The sequence below is a fragment of the Fulmarus glacialis genome, unplaced genomic scaffold (genome assembly GCF_000690835.1).
Source record: "Fulmarus glacialis isolate BGI_N327 unplaced genomic scaffold, ASM69083v1 scaffold4255, whole genome shotgun sequence".
Taxonomy (NCBI): Eukaryota; Metazoa; Chordata; class Aves; order Procellariiformes; family Procellariidae; genus Fulmarus; species Fulmarus glacialis.
This window is the reverse complement of record NW_009213499.1, coordinates 55,247-67,204: the sequence shown is the minus strand read 5'-3', so window position 1 is coordinate 67,204 and position 11,958 is coordinate 55,247. Positions and strand designations below refer to the sequence as shown.

General features: G+C 34.9%; 1 protein-coding gene across 1 annotated transcript in view; it reads right to left on the bottom strand.

The window, feature by feature from the left end:
- SPON2 (spondin 2, extracellular matrix protein) overlaps positions 1–4,105 on the bottom strand; it is a 6,868-nt gene extending 2,763 nt beyond the window's left edge. Inside the window, exons 1-5 of the mRNA XM_009578202.1 lie at positions 4,005–4,105; positions 2,980–3,205; positions 2,397–2,620; positions 1,937–2,128; positions 669–843 (exon numbers count right to left, since the gene is read on the bottom strand). Coding sequence (XP_009576497.1) covers positions 669–843; positions 1,937–2,128; positions 2,397–2,620; positions 2,980–3,202 — 814 coding nt within the window. The 5' untranslated portion in view covers positions 3,203–3,205; positions 4,005–4,105. The remainder of the gene's footprint in view (positions 1–668; positions 844–1,936; positions 2,129–2,396; positions 2,621–2,979; positions 3,206–4,004) is intronic.
- Between the last annotated feature and the right edge of the window lie 7,853 nt (positions 4,106–11,958).

Sequence of the window (11,958 nt, the reverse complement as noted above, 5' to 3'; positions counted from 1 at the left end):
TTTCCCTTAGAGCAAATACAGTATTTGTTAATTTGGAGATTTGAAAATTACTCTTAAGACTGTCTTGACTCAGTAGTTTGTATGTCTTCCTACCTAAACAGGGTTATTAGCTAATATTTTTAAGAAAAACAAAACGAGAGAGAACATTATTTTTGTTGTCAGGATGTATGTTTCTATCACAAATATGTCCAAATCAATTGAATTATATCAATTCTTATTGCACATAACTATCAAGACCTCTGACCCAGAAAGAGACAACAGTAATAGTTCGTTTGCTCCATTGTCATGTAAAAACTTAGGGATAAGTATTTACTTCAAAGTTGCAAAGAATTTGGGAACTCTGATTCTGGTCAAATGTTGTTTATTTCTCATAAAATTCACTGATCTATGCTGATGTTAAGGCTTGAGTAACCCTCACTGTGGATATAACCCAAACTTTTGAACCATAGCTCAAATATGAAATCCCTTCCTTATTCTTTCAGGGATTCTCTTTTATGTCAGCTGGCTTGTTTTATTTCCCATGTGTGAGTCTGGAATCTATTCCTATGCAGATAGGAGAATATTTTGCCTAATCACCTATTTCATCCACATCACCTGCCAGATTTCCACATATTTTCTGAATGAATGGAAATAACAGAATTGAGCATATCAAAGTACTAATCACTTACCTGAGACAGAGTCTATGATTTCATTGCTTTTAGCTGGAAGATTAAGATAAGGTGCAGGAAGACCCAGCTGGTTTTTCTTTAATTTCACCATTGTTACTTGAGCGATAGGTGGCAAAAATTTGAGTTTGGGATAATAAAATGAGTTTGCTGGGTGACTTGGAGAGGAACAAGTGATCTGTGAAATAAAAAGGGGAACCTTAAAGAAACTACATCATATTAGTAAGAAGATAACTGTAAAATCACGTTTACACATCATGCTAATACTTTTTGGCAACTAAAATGCGTATAACCAGTTTCTATGAACCTCAGTTCACACAACTACTTCTGGTAATCCCAGAATTTTTATGCATAATGCTTTGAGACTGGGCACAATGAATTGTGCCAACCTTTGGATAGAGGACTGCGGTGGGAGTCCTCTCCCACTCTCTGAAAACAGAGTAATGTACAGAGTGTTTTGATGTGAAGAAGTAGATGTTACTATAAGGGAGAATACAAAAGTATTAAATAATAATATTAGGTATGCTATAGCAGCTGTCATATGGATATAGGAGGCCAAATGTATTGCTTTCCAGCTTCTCTGTTCCTTTTCTTATTACTCATTAGCACAGCATTTGGCTCTAGAAAAACTGACCTTAAAGAAAGGACTGACTGAATGCTTATAGTATTCAAAACATTTAAATCAAAATGCTCTGTTCCCCAGCACTCTTAAATGACAAAAGTATGAGGCATATAGAGTATCGAGTGAGCAAAAGAGATTGAAAGTGGGGTCACCACTTCTCCTAGCAATGGAGAAGTTCTCCTCTGCTTTCCCTTAGCTCCTTTCCCTCAAATGTAACAGTTTCAGGTTTCAGCAATGCTTTTGACTCAAAACTCCTCCCCACATCAGTATTCACTACTAAGAATTTTCCTGTTTAGATACATATTTAGTAATGCCAGGACTTTTTTGAATATTTTTATTTTCCTGGTGTTTTAAGAATTGTTAAAAATAATCTAAAAATAGTCAGCTTTTACAGAAAATACTTTAAATGTAGGGCCAAATTTCATGAACCATCTGCATTTGCCTAATAAATTTGAAAGATACAGAAAATAAACAAAAGCAGTGGGGTTATCAACTGTGTAATAAATCCATATATAGGGAGCATCAGCGGTCTCAAGTACCGAAATCAGTTTCACAGGAGTCTATCGTGTAGTCATAGGATAGTAGTCCTTTTAAAGGGAGGACTCAAAACATATAGGTATGAAGTGCTAAACTATGTATATACACCTACCTCTGTAACTGTGTCCTGTGGAATAGTGGCAAAGTTTGGGGAGGAAAATGTGAAACCGCTATCAGTTCCAGCATCATATGGAAATAGATCTACTGATACTTCTTCCATCCAGTGGTCTCTTTCACAAAGATTTAGGCTGTCAATACCCACAAACCAGTCGGGGCTTGGAACAATTCGTACAACAAATGAAACCTAATGAAACAAAATGATCCATCAGGATTGCATCACTTATTTTGAAATGCTCCAGTCCCGCTCGTAGTAATTTTAACTTAAATTTTTTGAAAGAAATGTCATTATGCTCTTCTACTTTATAGAACCTGTACAGTGCTCCCTGCAATGTGACATGCTTTTTAGTAACTCTTTGCATTATATTATTCCTACAAGTGAGAACTCAAATATTTAATTTTGTGTGCTAGTGACGTAAAATAAACTTTTAAAATTAATATGTACATTTACTTACTAAGGGATGTCTTGAATGCACTTCTAATTCAGTGGAGGTTTGTCCTGTGCCACTGGAAATGGCAGGAGCAGAGAAGATTCCATGTACACTCTGAATTTTCTCTCCAGCTTCTTCTATTTCTTTCATTAATACCCATGCTTCACCCTTTTCAGCAAAATCACGTACACCATTGCTGGCATATTCATTTTTTTTCCACATGCTGTAGTCAGAACTATGAGTAACACCTATTTGAATGAATACATGGCATGACATAAAAGTCTGGTTTAGATTGTCCCTATTTCTTCAATTTCTCTGTTTTATTTCTGAGGTTAAAAAAATTATGTACAAAAATGATTGAACACTAAAACATTTGGCTTATCACTGTTTATTTCAGCTGTAGCCAATTGAAAACAGAAGTCAATTGAAAACAGTTGTCGATTTTTGAAAGCATTGTGGATACTTCAATTTCTGCATTTCATTTTTAATAACTTTGGTTATTTTTTTCCTTTTTCATGAGTTATCTTAAAATTTACTAGTAAGAAGAAAAAAGATCACAGCGGTCAAAAGATTTATCTGTTCTTAAAACTGAACATACTTCACTTACCTAGCATTGATGACCACTGTGCTGGGGGCCTGTAAAGTGGATACTGCTTAGGGAAAGCAGTCTGACTCCATTTCCCTGTGAAGATTATGCTGTACTTAGCAAGTTCCTCTGCTGTGCAAATAGAATCATCACCCACAGGCAAGCTGCTGGCATAACCTAGTATTGTTACAAGTAATGTCCAGATAACTTTACAAGAGCGGTAGACAAACATCAGGTTTTCCATTCCCTTCCACACCAAGAGAAAAACATATGTTAGCCATATTAGTCACTCTAAACTCAAAATCGAATAACAGTTACCTAATAAAATGTAATGTACCGTAAGTTATAACCAAAAAGAAAGCATATATCCGAAACACTAAACATTGTTATGCTTCTAAAAACATTATTATAATGCTTTCAGATTTGATATTTCCATGCTATATACTACAAATCTGTAACTCTACCTGGGACAAGTGTTTCTAATGAAAATAAAAATATCTTAACCTTGTCCATAGTACTACCTCTGAGAAAAATCTGTTTCTGATTTTCTTTTGAAATCTTATTAGAGTCACATCTTGAATTAATTAGAGTAGCAACTGTTTCTGTGGAAAACATTAGTGGTATATTTATTCTTCTAAAGATTAAATTGCAGGTTACTTTGCCAAAAGAAATGATTTATTTTAAATTTGTGTTCTACAAAGGCTTTTTTATGGCATAACATTTAAAGTCAAATACATTTCATATTTATATAAATTGCTTTGCTGTCATAACTTGTGCATTAAAAAATACATTGTAATTGCTTCAGATTGTTTAAGCTACACAGTTGTTGAAAAACAATATTTTTTAAAAGTTGCTGTCATAGGTTGTGCAAATTTTGTTTTTAAATTAATATAGTAATTATATCAGACTGTTGAACTCCAGCAATTTTTTAAAATTACAGCCTTAAAAAGTTATTTTTAAATGCTTTTGTCCTTTGAGAAAACTATACAAATATAACTAAAACACTAATAATATATTAATTTGTAAAAAGAGCTGTGAATACTCACTAAATATTTCCTCTGGAGCACTGGTAGGGGGAGAGCACCTGCTTTTGCTGGCAGCTGAGTTGGTCTGCAAGAGAAGACAGTAGGAGTCTTGCTATTTATGCCTGAAGAGGGTCCCTTTGGTCCAACAATTATTGTAATCTTTAGACTTTCCAGGTTTGCAAAAAACATGCCATCTTCTTGTTTGCAATCTTTTTGGATGGACTGTCAGAGGTTTCCTGTCTGTCAACTGGTTCAGGTTCCTATCAGAAGACTGTGATGCTGAATAGATGAAATGCTTTAAAAAAATACCTTGGATTCTCAGTAACAGTTCGAGTTTTCTGGTGCCTTTACAGTTCTCTGCTCTTATTAATGCCTCCAAGCTATACAAATGAACTGATTCCAACACTGAAATAGTTCTTAGTGAATACACTTTAAATGAGAAGCATGTTTTCTTGTAAGTTTTATTGTCTGACAGATGCTCCTTCCAAACATTTACAGAGAGCTTGCTCACTCTCACACACCATATGTATGTGTTCAAATAAAAGGGGTGAGGCAGCTAAAAAAGTCAAGAGGAAAAAAAAGTTACATTTCATAATTTCACATACTCACACAGACTGTGTCTGCTGCAAGTATGAATTAATTTAAAGTAGTACAGTGTATATTTTTGTGTTCTACAGTACCGTATGCTGGATGATGAAAGGGCTCTGTAACATTGTGGTTTCTTTGGGAAGAGTGGTTTTGGGAAGCTCTGAGATTTTTCTTAGCTGTCTTCAGAGTAAAAACCCCAAATAAAAATCTTATTATTACAGTTAAATCATACATCCTCTTTAGCACAGTACATATATTTACATCACTAAAATTATTTAAATTGCCTATGAAAAATTATGCATAATACAGTGACCGAATTAAGAAATAATGTTTAATATTTATTTTGAATTATTTTCCTTACTGCCTTTCAAATACGGGAAAACAAGGGCTTTGTGCCATGTCTATAAGGTTAACAAATGCTATTGTGGCTGATCAGCAAAGGAAGCTAAGTTCAAAAGTTTACAGTGAACCATGAAGAAAGTCTTTCATAGAGTCTTCTTTTCAAATTGTGAGGAATGTCACTTAAGTACTTCCACAGATCTCTAATATGATGGTACAGCATATGGAAAAAAAACCCAGTTATTTTTCAGATGAAACTCCCAGGCCATCATAGGTATATAGCTTAAGTGACACGCTGTTGTCCACCAGGAGGGGGGTACCAAACAACCAGTTTGAGCTTTGTGGCATTTTAACTGGAAACTTATCCTTCCCTTCTGCTCCCAACCCCATGGTAAATCAACAAGAAAAGCCAAGGGATAAATAAACTGGGATGTCTAAATGGAATTTCCATTGATTATTCTCCTGGCAAAATGGAATCTGTTGCAAGTTTCAACATAGATGGATTCAGCACCCGTAACCACAATTCCTGTATATCTGGATAGATTATGGGAATTCTGTAGCAGGTTAAGACATCTAGACACGGACATGCCCTTTACTTCCAAGGCCCCTTCCTCCATCCTATGTTAATGCAATGTTTTCCATAACTTACTTCTGTTCCAGGAGCCAGACTCCACTAAGAAAAAAAGCAAAGAGACTTCATGGATACTTTTATACCAGTTCTTTGAGTGTTTGTTGAAGGCTGATACTTGAATTACATCCAGCTCACTCCCTCCTATGCGCAGAATTCCAGATCTACAAGTTCCTTAGAGAATTGAGTCTACTTACATCAGAAGTGGGTGATCTTTCCAGCCCTTCCAGCCCTCTAGAAGAACTATACAAAGGTCCCACGAGCCTTAAAGCATATTGCTCAGAGCACTGTTAAATTTACTTAAGGTTTACTTATTTATTACTAAGTAGCTTTAAACTTCAGTAGGTTTTGTTATTTATCATCACAGTTACTGAACCAGCTAACTTCACATATTAAAACATACTGTGACACTTCCAGGACAACACTTAAAATGAGAACAAAGCAATTAGCTCTGGATCCAGCACAGAATTATTTAATATATCAGACTAGACTTTTCCTTTTGAAGAAATATTACTGCCAAAAGGCACATCACCAGACTAGATCATTCTGATTCCATGACTACATGTTATGAATGTATCCAGGAACAGGACAATACATGCAGGCTGCATCATTTGGCACAGCTATTATAAGAAAAACTTACTAAATGATAAAAGAAACTGAATAATTGGAAGTCATTAACTTGGGAAGTCATTTGAGGTTTCTAAGTACTGAGTAGACAAACAAATATCAAAAATCACAAAAGTTATAGTTGATTCTCCCTTGGAATAGGAGTGCGTGATGCTTTGTACTGAGCATGCAAGAGGCTTTCCAGTTCTACAATTCTGTGTAGTCAGTTTGTCCTTCTTCTAGAGCTCCATTACTCCAATTTCTTGAGGTTATCATACTCTTCGACATCAGATACGCAGTTTATGGAATACAACTGAGTCTAGATCTTTTACTTTCCTACCTTACCAGTGTGGGAATGAGAGACTTTGAAGCATTTTCGTTTGAAAAAATGAAGAGGGGTTCTTTCCTCAAAGGCTTCAGATACTTACAGGGAAACTGGATTATAGTCCTTATTCTTATTCTCTGATCCTGGTCCAGAATGGACATTTTCTTCCTTATGATTCCTACACTGGACATTTCCCTATTTACAATGAGGGCTCTACTGTGACAGATTTCTCAGGAAGGATTAAAAACTTCAGGACCTATAGCCTCATTCTTATCTTTATTGGATTCATATCTAAATTGTTGGCAAAATAGAGCAACTCTAAATTTTATTTAATTATCTTCTCTCCACTGCCCACCCCTGCAAACCCCATGGCTGAAGAAGGGGGAAAACAGAGAAAAACATGGCTAGTAATGTTGTCAGAAAACACTAACCTGAGGAGTCCCAGTCATTTCATTAAATAGAAACTGTGCTAAGTATAATCAGTCTCTGACATTGTAAAGGGTATCAAAACACCAAATTTAGTATCTCATAGATGGGAAGAAAAAAAAAAAAAAAGAAAAAAAACCCCAGATTTCCACTCAATGGATAACTTTCATTACTGGAAGCCACAGATGCCAAATTTCTGTGGGCCAGCAGTTGGAGAAAAAAATTGCTGTGGGATCAGAACCTATGCTTGCATTCCTTCTTCGGTTTGTACGTCCCATTAGAAAGCAGCTGAAAACTCATAGAAAACTGGAAAAAAACTCTTCCATTTAGAAACCATTTTACCTGTATATAAAATTGGACTTTTTTCTTTCTCTTCTACAGCAAAATAGCTTTTGTTTTTCAAGTGTCTCTTCAGGTACACCTATTTTCTACCCATATGCTTACCTCTATAGACTCCTAATGCTTGAGGGAGTAGACATACAAAGTTTTTTTTACTTAAGCATCAGTGCCAAAGTGTGCCTTGTGTTTAATTTTACTCACAGAAGCATGCAACTTCTGCTGTTTAATGTCAATAAGGCAACAGTCTTACAGTTCCTGCAGGCTTTACCAGGATTCTCAGGAAGAAAGCTGGAAGGTATAAAACAAAAATGGGGTCCAGATACTTTTGTTTTTTAAATAACAATCATAACTTTGTCTAAAATATTCTGTATTTTTGTTAACTGAAAATAATTAATAAAAAAAGAAAACAAGGAAGAAAGCCCTGCTTAAAAATACAGCAGTACAGTCAGTATCATGTTGATTCTTGAATAATTTACACCATACAAAAACAGTTATATGAACATGTTTAGGCTATCACACAGGAATACAGCACATTAAAAGGGAGTAAATTCCATTTTGATTAGGCAGAGAATAATTTAACCCTTTCTCTGGTAAGCAACAAAACTGGCATGATTAGTTATGACTTTTCTATTAAACTGTAAGATTAAGATAAAGGAGATTTAACTAAAATGATTGATCTGAAGTTAGCTTGCCCACCTTTATTCAAAACAGAAGCTCCAGAAATTTTGTATCTATATTCCTGAACTATTACCACGCATGAAAATTTTACTAAAACAATTTCCGTTTTGCTGGTAAATAGTATATGTGCAACTTCGATATTCACAGGCTGTTTAATATGCTTATGACTAGCTAGCATCTCTTTGTCTACCAAGAAAAACATAACATTGTATTACTTAAGAAGGATTATACACCCATACTTTCTCTCCTGTAATTATCATGGATACGTATATGATTACGGACACTCAGCAATGCCAAAAGCTTTACATTCAGTCAAAACCCTCTAAGCTCTAAGTTGTAAAATCTCAGTACCAGAGTGGCAAACAGCAGAATATTTTATCATGGAGAAATTGTGGTGTTGGTTTGGAAGCTTTTATAAATAAAGCATTTACATAGGAGAATAAAGCATTGGGGACAAAACTACAGCAAGATAATTAAAAGAATAAAAATTGGTTCTCATTTTGTGGAAAATATGGATTGCATCTTCCAACAAATCCAATCTTCCTATTACATCTTTCACTTCATTTGTAAAGTGGAATGAACCTGTACCATTAACATTTGTACTTCTTTTTTGCCATTGAATTTCCACTGGAGAAAGATTTACACACTAAATAATTCTACTCATAGCACTACAAAGGCTACTTTTCAAAGTGTTGACTTTCTAAGACCAATTTGATGCTTTCTTTGCCTTGTAGAAATTTCAGTCCTTTATCTCTCTGGCAACATTGTAGAAGACCACCAAATTATATTTCTAAAGTAGTCACTGCCAAGGCCACTCTTTGCTTCCTGCTTCACAGTCAGTTTTGTTGATTTCTTTTGTATTTTTTTCAAAGGTCTTATATTAAATGATAGCTGTGGAGTTACTAGAGTTACATCTTTAATTCATGTGAATAATGAGGTACTGTGAAAATGAATTGATCTTTTCTGGGAAGTCATCCATATATCACAGTCTGCACGTAGCTCTAATTCAGTAAAAGATCCACTATTTGCCACCATAGCACAGTATCTTCTTCCCACCCCAGTACTGGTGAGGAGCCAATGCAGACTTAAGGGCAGCATTGGAATGAGGAGTTGTGGTCCACTGACAGAGTGGGACCACATTTTTGGGACCAAGATATCTTTTTATCTTCCCCCATGGAAATTATGTAGGAAAATCAGTACAACTTTCCTGTTTATGTATATAATTCTTTCATCATTCCTTAGCTTGGTTATAAATATGATCTAATCACACTAAGAAAAACTAGGAATTTCCAATTTAATGGCAGCTGGTAAAAAAAAGGTTATGTCATTCGAGAGCATAAGAAGATCTTAGATATTGTAAAGACCTCAGGTACTTGCGGTATTGCATTCAGCATTCGTTAGACCTCACCTAGAATGTTGTATCCAGTATTGTGCCCCCCTTAACCTCCATACAAGAAAGACATTGATAAACTTGAGTCAGTTCAGCAGATAGCCACCAGGTTTTGTTCAGCCTGGAGAAGGGAAGGCTTTCAAGAGAACCGAATAGCAGCCTTCCAGTGCCTATAAGGAGGTCATCAAGAAGATGGAGCTAGACTCTTCACAGTGCTGAATGTTGGGAGGACGAGTGACAATGGGCATAAATTGAAGCAAGAGAGGTTCAAACTAGATATAAGGAAAAACATCTTCACCATTGTAACAGTCAAGCGGTGGAGCAGTTGTGCAGTGCAGTGCAGCCTCCTTCCTTGGAGTCTAAGACGAGACTGCATAAAGCCCTGAGCAACCTGATCTGATCTCAAAGCTGACCCTGCTTTGAGTAGGAGATTGGACTAGAGACTTCCTGAGGTCCCTTATAACCTGAACTATCCTATGATCTTATGATATTATGAAGAAAATTTGTTTCTGATCTTATTCCAATGCTTCAGGTAACAGCAAAAAAATTTCACCTGTCTAATAATCTTATAGACTCTCTCCACATCTGGGATTTCTCTTTCATAAGAAATACTGGAAATATAATTGCAAAATTAAGGTTTGTAAAAGAGGGGGATGTAAGGCTGATTTCTGTGGATGACATGAATACATGTCTATGCCGTACAATGGAATTCAGTGCAGAACTCCCTGAGTTAGCACCAACAAATCTCCCTCTGAAACTAGAGATATTAAAGTTAAATGAACATGGTGAACATGGAACTAATTAATTGACTGAGAGATGGGATCTATTAATTCAGAAACAGGGTCATGCAAACACAGTTATGTTGCTTTTGAGTTCTGAGAAAACCTCCATGCAGCTATCTCTGCACATTGGTCAATGACAGCAGCTTCCACAGAAGTGTTCATGTGCTTGTGGAGGATCTCTGAAACACAGATAATGCTGTAGAGAACTAAATGCATGCCCACAGAATTTATTATGAGAAAATTCAAGTCTTTTGTGACCCTCCTCACAATAAATAATAATAATAATAAATTACAAGGCTTTTTTTTACAGCATTTTATAAATGTTGTAAAGTCAACCCCTATCAAATGGATATTAATTAACAATACTCCTATCATTATGTTGAAGGAATCAAATAGTCATCCATCCTCATTTAAGACTTTTGGAATTGGGAGGTTATCACAGAGACATTGTGCTGTACATACAAATAATTGTTTTATAACTTGGTTATAAATATGACCCAATGCACAGAAAGAAACTTTCGACAGAATTACCAACTCTGACAGCAGAAAAAAAAGTAGCTTTCATGACATAGCACAAGAGGTCTTAAAAGTACTACAGAGCAGAAGAAACAAGCATTTCTGACCACATGCTAGTATCTCTTGTCTACAACAAAAAACTTGCTCTTCTCCAGAAATAATGAATAAAATAAAATGTTCTGTTCACCCTTTGTTTCTCAACAAAACTCAGGGGAATGCGGAATAAAAGAACAAATTTTTTGTAAATCAGTATTTTTGCGAGTATTGCAGAAAGTGAAATTATAGAAAAAAGAGCTTGTTATTTTGAAATTGAAGAAAACTGCTGTTTAAATAATGGGTTATATAATTTCTTGTAATTGTTACTGCTGTTTCAGATCCCTGCATTATTAATAATCATAAGTGCCTGAGTGTGAATTTTATTTATCAATTATTACAGTGAAAAAGTGAACTCAACAAAGAGATGACAAATTTAAGTTTTCTCCATTATATTCTGCATTAACTATAAATCAAGGATAAATTGATATCAATTTATATTTCAGGAAGCTGTACTGCTTGTTTACTTCTTTTACTTCTAAAACTAAATCAAAGTCAAGTATCATGCTAGGAGGCACTGTATTGCTAGAAATGCTTGAATGGATTTTTAATTCTGAAACACTGGTATAAATATGAATTAGCATCAACAGAAACACTCTACGATTATGCCAATGTGAACATAATCAGAATCTGACCTATTCTTTTAAAAGATGTAAAGCTCATACTGTAATTTCTTTTGTCAATAGAAAAGCCATTGCCCAAACTACATTTTAATTAACGACCCTGAATTCTGTTTGCAGATTCAATTAAGAAAAGATATTATTCTTCACCTCTTGTCCTAACCTGTTCTTCAAAGTTACAATGCAGTTTACTGAATACATTATCAGGTTCTGAGAAACTGTTCTAGCAGTTGTTTGGACAACATTTTATAATTATGAAAAAAATGCATTATTAGAAGAAAAAAAAAATGCATTAAAGTATTACAGTTACCCTTAAAACTAAGGGTAAATAAGCACAGAACTGGGGAAAGACTTCCATGATCATTTACATTCTTCTCTTTCTCAGTACCCACATTGAGTTTGCTGTATAAACAGTAATAGCCCTATATGATCATTATAATATGACACATTCTAACAGTCTCTAGAATCACTATAATAGAAAAAGCCAGAACAGTCAAAATTGGAAATTTGGAAGCATTGATTTACTCATCTAAATAACGGGCCCAATATTCTGTAATGAAATGCTCAAAAAAAAGCAATGGAAACTACACACTAATCTTGGATGTATATAGAATGCAAAATCATGTTCTTTAGTGATAATTTTGA